Source organism: Gymnoscopelus microlampas (assembly GCF_963454915.1).
Source record: "Gymnoscopelus microlampas genome assembly, chromosome: 23".
Lineage (NCBI taxonomy): Eukaryota > Metazoa > Chordata > Actinopteri > Myctophiformes > Myctophidae > Gymnoscopelus > Gymnoscopelus microlampas.
This window is the reverse complement of record NC_139960.1, coordinates 17008322-17023321: the sequence shown is the minus strand read 5'-3', so window position 1 is coordinate 17023321 and position 15000 is coordinate 17008322. Positions and strand designations below refer to the sequence as shown.

At 40.9% G+C, this 15000-nt stretch overlaps 1 protein-coding gene across 1 annotated transcript in view; it reads left to right on the top strand.

The window, feature by feature from the left end:
- The window catches only part of LOC311039567 (sodium- and chloride-dependent GABA transporter 1-like), a gene marked incomplete at both ends in the record, with an annotated part of 26410 nt that extends 18944 nt beyond the window's left edge, over window positions 1–7466 (top strand). The window contains 4 exons of the mRNA XM_084049507.1: window positions 35–137; window positions 1845–1945; window positions 5417–5584; window positions 7374–7466. Coding sequence (XP_083905633.1) covers window positions 35–137; window positions 1845–1945; window positions 5417–5584; window positions 7374–7466 — 465 coding nt within the window. The remainder of the gene's footprint in view (window positions 1–34; window positions 138–1844; window positions 1946–5416; window positions 5585–7373) is intronic.
- Window positions 7467–15000: the final 7534 nt, after the last annotated feature.

Here is a 15000-nt window from a genome sequence, read left to right as displayed (position 1 = left end):
GATATATAAACATTGCGTGTTGTCTCCCCGGCAGGGTGGTCTGTACGTGTTCAAACTGTTTGATTACTACTCCGCCAGCGGGATGTGCCTCCTCTACCTCGTGTTCTTCGAGACCACCGCCATAGCCTGGCTGTACGGTGAGAGAGAGAGAAGGACGTCGTTATGTCTGTCCTGTGCACCTGCTGTGTTTCATTTATAAGGCCCAGTGGCGTGCACAGATATTTTGAGGGGCAGGTTCTCAAGTAAAGAAAAAAGGGTACCTTGCTGCCTTTGTAGTGTGAGATTTATAGAAGAAAATTGCAACGCACATTTTGGGGAATTGTTAATATATTAGAAGCTTTTAATCCAGAATTGATCGATGTCACCATGGGCTACATACTGTAAACCAGGGGTCTTCAACGTTTTCAGGCCAAGGACCCCCTAGCTGAGAGAGAGATGAAGCAGGGACCCCCTACTCTATATTGTATAAAATTGTGTTTCAGATAAACTTTTGCTGCTCTTTTTCCCCTCTACACCTATAACTCTTTGCCAAAAATAGCAGATCTACAAGCTCACAACGCCAAGCGCTGCGAGGCATTGTGAGCTTGTAGATCGGCTATTTTTGGCTAAAGTTCTCCTCAGAAAAGGGATGCTAGGTTTCGAGTGGTTATGGTAAAAAGAAAAATCCTATCACATAAAGATTTGGTGGACCCCCTGTAGTACCTCTGAGGACCCCCTAGGGGTCCCGGACCCCCTGTTGAAGACCCCTGCTTTAAACTGAAAAAGGGCACTTCTGGTCAAGAGGGCAAAGGGCAGGTGCTCTAGCACCACCTAGAGTCTATCTGTGCACATCCCTGATAAAGCCCATTCTACAAAATGCCTTCTAAATCACTAGTTCTCACACCTTCAGGATTTATTTTTTAAATGTTCAAAAATAGCAGATGTACAAGCTTGTGGCGCGTCACGAAGTGACGCTCTGCAAGCTTGTATGTCTGATATTTTTTAATAGCCAACGCAAAAGTCTAAAATGACAGATTTCCAGTGGTGGAAGAAGTACTCAGATATTTTACTTAAGTAAAAGTAACAATACCACAATATAAAGATACTCTGTTACAAGTAAAAGGCCTGTGTGCAAAATGTTACTTGAGGAGAAGTGCAAAGGTATTGGCATCAAAATATACTTAAAGTACCAAAAGTGCCATGCGACGCGTTGTGAGCTTGTAGATCGGCTATTTTAATATTGTAAAAATGGGGTTAAGTAATGTAAAGTAGCCTATCCATGATTTGAACATGCACGGTACATCTTTATCAGGCCTAGATTTACCCTTTAACTTCTTGTTTATGTCTAAAATGATTGGATACACAGATTTTGTAGCAATGTTGTACTGTTGCAATAGTAGAAATATTAGACCCAATTGGCAAATGTTCAAGCATGTTCTATCATATATACTGTACATTACTTAAAGGAGTAGTTCACCCGAAAAATTACTTAGATTTTTCGTTTTTGTCGCATTCCTAAGCCAATAATTTGATGACCGGTCACTCAAAGAGTCTCCATTGAGTCTCCTACCGGAGAATTTGCCGGCCATCAATTTATTGGCTCAGGAATGTAACAAAAACAAAAAAAATCTCCATGAATTCAAGGCTTCATGGGGTGTGTAATCAATAGAAAAGCTGTCATTTTTTGTGTGAACTACTCCTTTAAGATAATTTTCCAAATATTTAACTTTTTAGCATGTTTAACTCTTCCTTATAGTGCCCAGTGTCTGCTCACTCTTCCTGTCACCCTTCTCACCTCTCATGTTTCTTTTGTTCTGCCGTTTTTTCCATCTCCTTGTGAACCTTCTTCTCTACCTGTGCTGTAGGAGCGGACAGGTTCTATAACGACATTGAAGATATGATTGGTTATCGTCCCTGTGCCTGGTGGAAGCTGTGCTGGAAGTACTTCACTCCCCTCATCTGCCTGGTATGTATAGCATTGCTTCTCAAAGTGGGGTCCGGGGACCCCCAGGGATCCTTGGGGCAGTTCCAGAGGGTCCCCAGCAAAATGTGTTAATATAGCATCACAATAATTTTAACCACTTTAACCTTCTACTTTGGCTAGTAAAAAATAGCAGGTATAAAAGCTCATAGTGCGGCATAAGTGCCGCACTATGAGCTTTTATACCTGCCGCGCAATGAGCTTGTAGATATGCTATTTTAGAAAAATCATTGAAATTTGTGCAAACCTTTGAATATATGTTTTTAAAGCAAACATTTGTAACTCAAACTTTGCTTCTGGGGGTCCCTTGAACAAAATATTTGAGATGGGGGTCCGCGGCCAAATACATATAATTTTGGGGGTCCTTGACATGTTTGGGAACCACTGATGTATATAGGACCAGTGTTGGCCAGATTTCGCGAGAGAAATAAGCAACGAGGTCTATGAAAACAAGCCCAAAAGAAGCAACAAGGCTACATGAGCACGTTAAACCTTTATACATTGGGCTATTTGATAGTAACTGATCTACATGTGAGCTTGTACTGTAGATCGGTTATGTTTTCAAAAAAAGTCTTGGTAAAAAAAGTGAAAGATTTGAAATATCTTTTAAACGTTTTAACAACACAAATCTGGTACGGGGGTCCCAGGCACAAAAGGTTTTCAGATGGGAAAACGTGGACAATTAGCCTACATTACATTCATTTATCCTTACATTACATTATCCTGCATCGTGGCTATGATTTATTGAAAAAACAAGCCCAGACTCGCTTGTAATAAGCGAACGTGGCAACACTGGGTATAGGACCATCTGGCCAGTCGATAGAACCTCCTTATCAAATTACCCTGTGTGGCGATCACATCTCTCATCTATACGTCCCTGACTGATATAGCAGCTAGACTGTATCACTTAAGCAGATCATTGCATCACGTCTCACTCTATGGAGATCAATCTGTTAGGCCTTGACAGCACATTAGTCACCTCAACATCGATCGATTAAGATGGCTGATGTATGAACCGCTTACAGATCAGATCGTCGCTGATGCCGGGTGGAACTTCTTGTGTGTCCAAAATAATTGCCTTTCAGGATGTGGAACAAAAGACAGATTTTGGTGCCACTGTTTACAGCAGTGGTTCTCAAACTTGTTCACGTCAAGGACTCCCAAATTGATATCATATTTGGCCGCGGACCCCCGATCTGAAAATATATTTTATGAGGATTTAGAAGATTTGTGTTAAACAAAAAAACTCAAAATGATTTAAAAAATTCAAAACACTTTCAAGAATTTTCAAAAATAGCTGATGTACAAGCTGCACAGCACAAACACATGCAAGCTTGTATATTTGCTATTTTTGAATAGCAAACGTATCAAATATAAAGTGGTTAAAATGATTGTTACTTTATTAAAATATATTGCAGGGGACCCCCTGTTAAAATGTATAGTTATTATTTAGTCACAAGCTGATGATGTCAGGGCATTCCATATTTTGGTGCAGAGTAGTAGAATGAGAACTTCCGTGTTTGTTCTATATTTGGGTGGTACCAGATCATTGTTGCTCCCTCTAGTATCGTGGCTGTGAGTGTCACTCACTTTGGAGAAGTAGTGAGTCAGTTAAGATGACTGAAATATAAACTGCTCACAGATTAATGAGTCCACCACCAAGTTCTATCAGATAGGAGGCCCTGCTGCTGAGATTGATAAGTTGTGACTGAATTGATTGCCTCTGTCTTGAGTTGATTTACATTGCCAATGTATTTAACTTTCTACTTAAGCCGTATCGATTGAAAAGATATTAACATTAAATGAAGCTAAATCACTGGAATGTTATTATAGCTATTCTGCCATGATGACTACAGTTTATCTATTGTTTTACTGGCTAATTGGCCAGAGTTCAATGGCCCTAGTTTATCAATATTTCGGTGTCTTTGCAGCACTGAAAGGTGCTAATGAAATATAGGGCCAACATGTTTTGCACATAATGCTCACTAAATCAATATTCAGACCTGGCACTTTTTTTAATTGCATCTAGGCAAGGCATGTTTGTTACATCTTGTTTATCTTCTTGATAAACGAGCCCAACTGAGTGTAATCAAATCTACCCTAAGATCGACTTAATCATATTCACCTCTGAATATGCAACAAAAGCACACAGATTATCATAAAGAGAACTAGAGAAAAAGTGCTCCTCGGAGCACAGGTCTCCGCCAGGTTAGGTAGGCTATTGTGGGCCAGCAATGTTCGGTATTCACCAATCAGGATCGAATATGAAACATCGGACAGATCCGTCTTGAGCACATGACCATAGAGATAATGTTTACTGATTTGTGTGAGGTTTGGACAAAAAAAATAATCTGTTGGAGTGATATAAAACAATGTTTAGCAAAAATTGGCCTGCTGATGGCGCTATAATAGGCCAATGTGAAAATGGTGAATAGCTTTTCACATACGGATGGACGGACGGGGTGCAAAACATAGTCTAGGGCTAGGCCACGCCTTCGGCCTGGCGGAGAGAATAATATTCACCTGTCTACTACATCATTGGTTCTCAAAGTGGGGTCCGGGGACCCTAACGGGTCCATTTGGTTCCATTTGTACACTCTCAGAGTTAAATTAACATTGGTTTTACAATGTGAATTGGGGTCCCAGAGGTTTAAATGCCATGGGGGTCCGTAGCCTAATGCATGTCAAACTGGGGGTCCTTGAAATTAAAATGGTTGAGAATCACTGCTAGAGAGCCGTAAAAACCTTCTCTTATTGGGGTCCCTGGCTTATCTTTTCAAATGGGGGTCCGCGGGGTAATAAGTGTCAATTAGGGGGTCCTTGACATGAAAAAGTTTGAGAACCACTGTACTACATTATTTCATCTTCACACGTGTAAACAATAATGCAACCTTGAGCATGAGCTCAAGAGCATGCTCCCTTCCCTTGCTCATGTCTATGGATTGAATGGAGCAAAGTTACGACAACAACAAAGAGCTAGCAGTCGCTCAAAATTCCATTGTGAACATTGAGCAGCGGCAATGATATGAATACATATTACGTGCGCAATAGCCAGAGGCAGTATATTTACTGTAAAGCTTAGCCTCGTCTATGCCCTCCCGAGGAGGAGAGCAAGGACAGTTAGTTGTAGTGTTGCGTTTGTACTCACCCAATAATGAATTGCTGCAACTTGGGGTCAGCTTGGGGTCAAAGTCATTTGAAAGGCAGAAAACGTGCATTAAAGCTGCACAATGTAACTTTTTTCCAAATTGAGCTAATAGAGACCTTGCTTGCTCAGGGGATGAATTGAATCCATCAGGTCAAAAATCGTGTCAGAAATACATTTGTTGTAATTTTTGAAGGCATTTTTTGAAGTTTTTCAGAAAACTTAGGTCAGGATTTCGAAGGCGTTTTTTTTTAGAATCGTCCTCAGGTCTAAATGGGTTATTTATTGGACACATGCATCATGGTTTACAGGGCGTGTTCACCTTCAGTGCCATAGAGATGACCCCGCTGACCTTGGGGAAGTACGTGTACCCGTTGTGGGGCCAGGTGATTGGCTGGCTCATGGCGTTGTCCTCCATGGTGCTGATCCCTGGCTACGTCATCTACATGTTCTGCACCACCAGAGGATCCATCAAACAGGTACACACATCACGTCCGGCTTAGATTTCCATATTCTTTCATTCGTAAAACAACGCCCTACTTGCAGGGCCGTGTTAATGTCAAAATGCGCCCTAGGCAACGGACAGTTTTTGGGGCCCCCCCCCCAGCGCACATGCACGCGCGCGCGCGAAATTTTGCGGTTATTTCGCGGATTGTGGCCGTTTTTGGGCGTTTCTTTGTTACTTTATTTCGGTTTTAGGGTTAGGGTTAGGGTTAGGTTAGGCTTATGTTATTTAATTAAAAAAAAAAAAAACTTTTACATTTTTTTTTTGGGGGGGCATTTTTCGGCCCCCCCCCCCGACAAGACATAGGCATGTGCCTACATTGCCTGTGCATAAACACGGCCCTGCCTACTTGAACATACTGCGGTGTCACACGAAAGCATCAAAAGTAGCAGATCCGCAAGCTCGAAACGCGGCGCGAAGCGACGCGTTTTCAGCTTGTAGATCTGCTACTTTTGCACTTCATGTACAGTAAATGTTGGGTTTAAACCTGTCTCCAAAACTGTTACTTTTCAGGATTCAAATTCCAAGCATAGCAACAATTGCAGATCTACAAGCTCAAAACGCAGCACGAAACTTCCATGTGACTCTTCCATTTTGAGAGAAAACGGGCATAGACCTATGTTAAAAGTAGCTGCAGTCACAAAAGAAATCCTAAAGTCCAGATTAATAACATTCCACTTAGTTTTGTTCCTTTGTTGGTTTCCTAAGAAAGTAAGGATCAATTGCAGGTGAGTATGGCTCATTAGACTTCATAGAAATTGATAATTTCTAGGTAATTGATTATTGGGGTTATAACGTTCTGCAGAAATAGCTGATCTATAAGCTAGATTTGCAATCTTCTGTGAATATATTTCGTGTAGTGCGAAAACAGGGGGGGGGGGCCTAGAAGCCTTGGAAATCCAGTCAACTAAGTATAGGGTTTATTGAAGATATTATACTGTGTCTGTGGTAATACTTGTGGCATCAAAAAGATGTCTTGGATGCGTCAATATAGGAGACAAACTTAAGAGATTGGCAGTGAGCCAAAGGCATTCAAAATTTAGAATGCAGGACTTTTACTATTTTACTTAAAGGTAGGGTAAGTGATATTTTTTGGTATTTTTGTTTTGTTTTGTTAAAAGGTTAAAGTACTATATTCTGATAGTAATCATTGCTACAGAGCGTTTGTTCGGTCACAGGGATCTCTCCAGCTCTTTAATAAACATAATATAGTACATTTTCAGGTAGGTGACACAATTTAAGCCAATCAGGAGAGAGCACTGAAAATGCATTTTCTGTTTAATAAAGAGCTGGAGAGACATGGGAGTCATGGCACTCCTTTTACTGAACAAACACTTTATAGCAATGAGTAGGCCTACAAATCAGAATATAGAGCTATTTAACACTTATTTTACCTTTAAGTACATTTTTCACAATATTTCACCTCAGTGTTTCACCTTCTATGTCTCACCAGACTGACTAGAAAGAAAATGGTTCTCAAAGTGTCCTGAACAGGGGTCCTTCAGGCAGTTCCAGGGAATCCCCAGCACAATATATTAGTTAATATAGCTTCACAATCAGCTTAACCACTTTCACTTAAACCCTACACACACATGGGAATGCGACAAATCTAGGTTTTTATGTGGAATATTTTTCCCTGGCACAAAATATTTTCAGATGCATGGGGTTATGCGGCCAAATGCATATTAATTCAGGGGTCCTTGACATTAAAACGTTTGAGTACCACTGGACCATAAGAACCTGCTACTTCCCGTTTCACACAGCGTTGGCGGGTGATGACCACTTCCAAGCAGGTGAAGAAGTCGGGGCAGGAGGATGTCGCGCACGCGGCGAGCGTGGGCGAGGACGCCGTCTAGCCGAGACCAGCCAGCCATGTTTTCATTCATTCAGCTTCCTCTTCCTCTCCTCTCTGTGTCTTGACTTTTCTACTCAACCGTCTGCATCGAAACGCAACAATGGGTGGAATGTACAATAATGTACTATATGTATATTTACATTAGTACCTCCTGTTCATCCATACTATTCTGTTCATCCATATATTACTAATACTGTCAGTGGCGTGCACAGACATTTTGAGGGGCAGGTGCTCAAGTAAATCATACTTTTTTTGTTTACTTGGTCTGATCTTTTTTCCCTCTACACCTATACCTCTTTGCCAAAAATAGCCGATCCACAAGCCCACAACGCCTCACGCTGCGAGGCGTTGTGGGCTTGTGGATCGGCTATTTTTGGCTAAAGTTCTCCTCAGAAAAGGGATGCTAGGTTTCGAGTGGTAATGGTAAAAAGAAAAATCATATCACATAAAGATTTGGCGGACCCCCTGTAGTAACTCTGAGGACCCCCTAGGGGTCCCTGACCCCCTGTTGAAGACCCCTGCTGTGCCCTTTTTTCAAAAGGGCACTTCTGGTCAAGAGGGCAAAGGGCAGGTGCTCTAGCACTACCTAGAGTCTATCTGTGCACGTCCCTGAATACTGTTCATAGTATTCTATTCATCTCTCAACTGAGATGAAAATGAAATGTTTCAAAGGAAGGAAGAGAGCGATGGGAGAAGGAATACGTTTAATAAATTCAAATGCTGTGTTCAGACAAAACATCTCTACTAAGAATTGAAGAGTAGGCGCTCCAAATAATAATATGCTTTGATGCTTTGATCAAACGTTTTGATCCACACCCTATACTGTCAATGATTATTGTAGTGCATATATCTCTGTATGAGTGAGATGGACCACATTCAAATCTTGAATTGCTCATGTTTGGTACAAGAACCAAGCACACAACGCAAATGTAAATGTGTGTTATTATCCACTGACTCGCACACGCCGTCCTCTTCACAAGCAACGTGACGCCCTAGTGTGTGCATTTAACCTCTTTAAATCATGACAATTTTTGCAAATATTTGAATATATATATTTTAAAGCGAACATTTGTAAGTCAAACTAAACTCATGTTTCTACTCATGTCACATTGCGACACATTGTGAGTTTATCTGAAATGTTCACTATTTTTGAAACAAGGCTTATGTGGTCACTTTTTTTGCCACCCTGTCATTTTTTTTTTTTCTCTGAAATGCCGCCTCTGGTTAAACCACTTGAACCCCGTGTATGAGTCCCTCAGGGCTCTGTACTAGTGTCTTCTCTGTTTTCTTTTGTTGTGGGGAAAGCTTTTGCTGAAAATCTGCTATTTTCTGCAGCTTTCCCAACAGTACGGATGCTGGGGTTGAGGTGGTTAAAACCAATCTCTCTTATTTGTATTTGAATGGATTGATGTTTGAAGCAGCAGCTTTGCTCTACAATTTTTGCTTCTACAAATACTGTACAGTATATTTGTTAGAGAGAAAACGTGTATAAATTAACTTGGCGTTACTGTGTTAAAAATGTTTCAATAATGCTCTATATTCATAAATGTTATTAGGATGTACAAGGGAATACAATGGTTTCAAACAGGAGTGAGCTGTAAATATTAATGTTTAAAAATAGTAAAAACATTTTTTATTGAATGCAACATGTTTTTGATAGGATGAAATAGTGCAAAGTATGATACAATATAACGTCTTGTAATTTTGTTGTGGACCTACAGTACTGTATGAAAAAAAACATTATGTAAAGGAGATCATCTATGACAATGGTCAATTTTTCACATCAATAAAAACAAACAAACAAACAAATGCAACTGACGACTGTTATGACCCTAGGGTCATATTATGTATTTTCCTATGTGTGTTGCCCTGTGTATGTTTTACCCCTCATTGGTGTGTTTGTGAATGAGTGGTGAGGAATGAGTGATTTGAGTACCAGCTGGTGTGAATGGTGACTGAGTGTGATTGGGTAACTAGTAGGTGGATTCTCGCAGGTGATTGGCTCCTGTCTTCTTGGGCCTCCTAAGCAGAAGTTCAGATGTCTTCCTCCTGGCCAGCCTTCAACCACACCAGTCATTTGTGTCTGCCAGTATTTTATGTGTTCAACCTGGTTAATGTAGGTCTGGGTGGACTTTGTGTTTCTGTTGCTAGTTTAATGTGTTTCTTTAGAGTAGGTAAGATCTTTGTGACAGGTAAGCATAGGTGTTTTCTTTCTTGATTCATATATTATGTTCAGGGACCCACCCTGAGGTAATTTGCCTATGTCTGTTAAAAATAGACAATAAATCACTGTATATTTGATTTTAAACTGGTGTTGACTGGTTGTGTTTGGGGACTGAGAAGGAGGGAGTCCACCTTTTAGTTGCGACTTAGGCTCCCCTAGGACGAGTCGTAAAAAAAACGACTGCATTATTGGTTAGCCACGTCTCATATAAATGATGCAGCCTACTGTACTGTGTACACAGAACATAAGAAATATTATTCTGTACCTGAAATATTTTTCTTGGTTTAAAGCTGCACTATGCAACTTTCCTCTTCTACCCTGAATTTAAACTCTGTTTCCTGTGAAAGTGCTGCCATTTTTACCATTGAGCTAATAGAGCCTGCCTGCTTGCTCAGGGGATAAATTGAATGTTGACCATCAGGTCAAAATTCGTGTCAGATCCTGTGTCTAGGCGAGCCATGACCTTTGACACAATTTAAATGTCTAAACCCATTAAAGGAGTAGTTACCCCAAAAAAATGTGGTCCGGGCACCTACTGTAGGCTCATTGCAGTCTGACAGCGCGTCACAGGTTCGAGTTCCGATCCCGACGACTGCGTATCACTCCCCGTCTCTCTCCCGATTTCCTGTCTGTGTACTGAACACTATCAATAAAGGTAGAAAAAGCCAAAAATATATATGTAAAGGAACGTAAGCTGTGGCAATCAAAAAGGTGAATACAATCAAGATTAATTTATATTCAAAAGAGTCAATCTATGTTATCACGCCGTATGTTTTTGTTTTACAGGAAGTAATTAAGATTGAACTTTGAGGGTATTTTGATAAAAAAATACACAATTTAAATATATATATATATATTTATTTGGCATCTATTGTTAAGTATGTCATCATCATTATGTATAGGATGATGTTCTAAAAGTGTGAAAAACATATATTTTTCATGTCACCACGTCTTTAATGTCAACAGCCCTCATGGCTGAGGAAGGTCAAAGAAAGAGAGGCGAGCCAGTGTGGTGAATAAACTGAAATAATCTTTTAATAGCAGGTTGATAATAATACTGCAGACAGTTACAGAGGGATTCTAAGCCAGCAGATGGAGATGGTGTTTCATAAATCTATTATGCATCTTCTACCCCATAAAATGTCCTCCTGTTTTAATTTTTTTTTCATAGTATGTGAGAACACAGTGATAAAGAGATTTCCACGTATCGTCCTTGAGGCGAGCGACCTCGTCGTACGACAAAACACGACAGTAGAAAATGCATCTTTTTTTTTGCCGTACGACAAAATACAAATGAGCCTTTTCGAAGCGTGGCAGGGGTGAATTTGCCTTCAGGGAGCGACCTGGAAGCTGGTCAGCCAGCCAGGCTATGCAAGCACCACTTTTGTATTCATATATTGAAATGAAAAACAAAAGCATGACTTTTTCCTTTTACCTCACTTTAACAGAAGACCTGCTGTCAGAAGTGGGCTTGAGACCGCTGAGGTTAGCCGAGCATAGCGATTCCTTGAGACAAACATACAGGTATTTGGGGGTTGTAGCCAAATCCGCTATAGGGCATAGTAGTGGCGGCCATTTTGTGGTTCCACAGATAGAAAGCCCATACATTTTCCCCATATAAATTTCCAAAAATATTTTATATAAATGATTTTAAGCCTGGAACCAAGGCATCCAGGATCCTGTGAATCATGACCATAAAACATTTGATTCTGTGTCAAAACATATTTTAATATTTATCTAAATTATATACTATATTTAATATACCCTTTATTGCAGTTTTCAAATAATTTTTCACACAGAATCAAATATCATATGGTCATGATTCACTAAGAGCCTGGATGGCTTGGTTCCAGGCTTAAAATAATTTATAGAAATATTTTCGGAAATCTCTACGGGAAAAAATAATGGGTTTCTATCTGTGGAACGACAAAATGGCTGCCATTGCTACGTCCCATTGTCTTGGAGGTGCAAACAACACATGTATCAGCATTGAGTTTGTGAGACGGATCGTATAAAGTGGATATGTGTTTTAAGTCCAAGTGCAAAACTATGCTTACGTATCATTGTGCAGGGACCAGCAACGTGAAAAATAAAGACGGGGTGTCAAAATATTCGTCTTTCAAGCCCCCGGCGGAGACACAAAAATGAGGCAAATCCACGCAACCTTTGTTTGCACCTCCAACACACTCGCCTGACGTCGATACCCTTTCCCCATTCACTCGTACTACTAGGGAGTGACGTCAACATAGAAAAAAAATCTATGGGAATCGGTTATAATCTATTTCAAAATTGCACGGCGGTGTTTGCACACTGGGCCTGGCAGCCATGACCAGTAGAGCAAGGGTTCCCAAACTTTTCAGGCCACGACCCGCCAAAATAATCATATTTGAACTGGGGACCCCCCACTCTGACAAGCACTTGTAAAGATTAAGTTTGACTCAGTTCCACAGATAAATATTGTGAAAATAGCCTAACTACAAGCTCACAACGCCTCGCACTGCGATGAGTTGTGAGCTTGTAGATCGACTATTCTCACAACGTTTGCCTCTTTCTTATGTCATATTTGACAATCTGGCCAATTTGGTATTAAAAAGTCTTCAAAGTCCTTAAATTGTCACTTTAGAAATGTGCAAATACCCTGTACATACTTATACTGTATGTTGGTTTGTTTACTGTTGAGTGAGAAAACGATGTTGCACATCAAGCTAATCATCTGGGGTCCCGACCCCCAGTTTGGGAACCGCTGCAGTAGAGCACGATGTTTGCACCGCAGCCTGGCAGGATGACCGAGCAGCCTCTATAAGTCGACATCTTAAAAGCAACTTTCACCTGGGAGCTTTAGAAGCAGTGCATTTGGCATGGCAGAGCCCTTTTGTCTGTATTTCAAAGATTAGCCAGTTGCTGCATTCCGGCGTCATCCATCGTTGCTACATTATTTTCCTTAACGTCCACAAACCTTTTGATCCTTAACGTGACTTCATATTTATAGAGGATTTTTTTGCTGCACGTGAACACAAATAGGAGGAACTCAACCAACTGTAAGCTGGGAAGAATGAAAGGAAAGAGATTGTTGATTGCATTTTAAGTAAAAATCTTTTTTTTGTTAGAATTTGCCTAATTTCTTCTCCACAATGCACTGCAGTTGCAGAGGGACAGAAAGAGATTGAAGCAAATTATGAGCCTTCTTCTCATTCAATTCTCTCCTAGTCGTTCACACACCCAAAAAAAAGAAAGAAAGACAAAATATAATTTACTTGCATTCATAATAATTGTGAGAGAGGCCCATGGACACACAGACACGTGAGTCTCCCAGCACTGCACTCAAATTCAATCATGCACAAATCTAACTCAAGACTCTTGGGGGTAATCACAGCTCGTTTAGGCGTCCAATCAATGCACAAAGCCATGTCATGCATGAATGAAGGAATGCCATTCTTTCTGAATGCACACACACAAAATATTTTTTCCGTTAAAATTATCAATAGTTGTTAAATCGATATCAGCAGATATTTTTGTTCTTATGTTAGAATTCATAAGTCTTGCATGGTTAACGTCGTTTAGGTTTAATTAATCTGTCTGTTGCTGTAATACATGAAAAAAAAATGTGTAAGAAAATGCAGATTAATAAGAAGTGATATTAGGTTGCTCAATAGTTCAGGGCGCTACCCAGGGGGTGAGGTGCACGCACGCACGCACGCACGCAAACCCGCACAAACACACACACACACGCGCAAACACACGCACACGACACACACACACACACACACACACTATTGCACCACTGCACCATAGATCAGGGGTCTTCAATGTTTTTCAGGACAAGGACCCCTTAGCTGAGAGAGAGATGAAGCAGGGACCCCCGCTACATAATGTATAAAATTTTGTTGCACAGTAATCTTTTTCATAGATTTCAAAGATAGCTTCATAGACTTGTTTGACAGCACTATCGTCAGTTTGTTTGATATTTCAGAGAGTTAAACCACTTAAACCCTCAATACTTAGAAAACGTGTACTTGGGTCTACTCTTTTCTCCCCCTCTACATCAAACTGCGAGGCGTTGTGGGCTTGTATATCAGCTATGTTCAGCTAATGTTCCCCTCAGAAAAGGGATGCTGGGGTTCAAGTGGTTAAAAAAAAATAGTTCCAATCACACAAGATTTGCCCCCCTTCCCCCTCCCGTAGTAACTCTGAGGACCCCCTAGGAGTCCCGGACGACCCTTGCCATAGATTGTTTTTGTTTGAAAATTGATCATTCCATGAGTAGGGTACTAAGAGATGAGACAGAGACATGGCTTTGTGACTACAAACCAGCTAATCAGATAGATGAGCAGACAGCGCTAGCCGAGCATCCATCCACTCTACAGCCTGCCTTATGGAGCTTTATGTGATGATTGGCACATTCAGACCGGAGCAACCGATGACCTATTTCAAGAGGAAAGGTATTATTATGGCTGTAGCATTTCGACAGAGGCTAGAAGGTGGCTTTGGCTTTGCCTTTTAACTTTTTCCCCGACACAACTCACATGTGATATTTACAATGTCTGTGCTGCGGCGGTGCTAGAGCATGAGATCAAGTATGTGTTCGAACCCGCACTCATCTTTTCTGCCTTTCTCATTTCAAGCGGGGGGGGGGGGGGGGGGGGGGGGGGGTAGAGCCAGCAGCACAAAAGCAACACCACCGATTATAGCAGCATCTGAGCGATCAGGAGATTGTGTTTCATGTGCCGTTTTGGAAAATGTCAGATTGAAAGGTTATCTTCTGGGGAGAAAAAAAGGGGCGAAAAGGTCCAACAGGCTGAAGCAACACGAGAGATTTGTACCGACAGGAGACAGAGCTGTCTCTGCTACAGTGAACCACACAATCACACAAATGATACTGCACATGTAAGCAGGGTTTGATTTGCTGGGGGAGTGGGGAGGGAGACAGTCCATGCCTCTGCACCTGATATCCTGCTGACGTCACTCCTACCCCTGGGTCACGGAAAATATATTTTTTCTATTGAACACGCGTCATATAAGAACTGTGTTCCAAAAATAAACACATCGGCGATTGTGTCAGGTGTGTGACTCTGTGTCGTTTATGATATTGAGTTACATTTGATAACGTCTATGTTTGGAGTAAAAAAACATATTTTCTTACTCTTACTGTACTTTTTCACCGTCAGTTGATGCTTCATATCCATAATGAGTAAAAACGGCGGGGTGCTTTGTTTATTTCTGGAACACAGTTCTTATATGACGCGATCTAAGATTCCCCTATGGGAATTCCGATACAAAAAATGTCTTTGTAACCCGGGGGGATAGCGCCCTC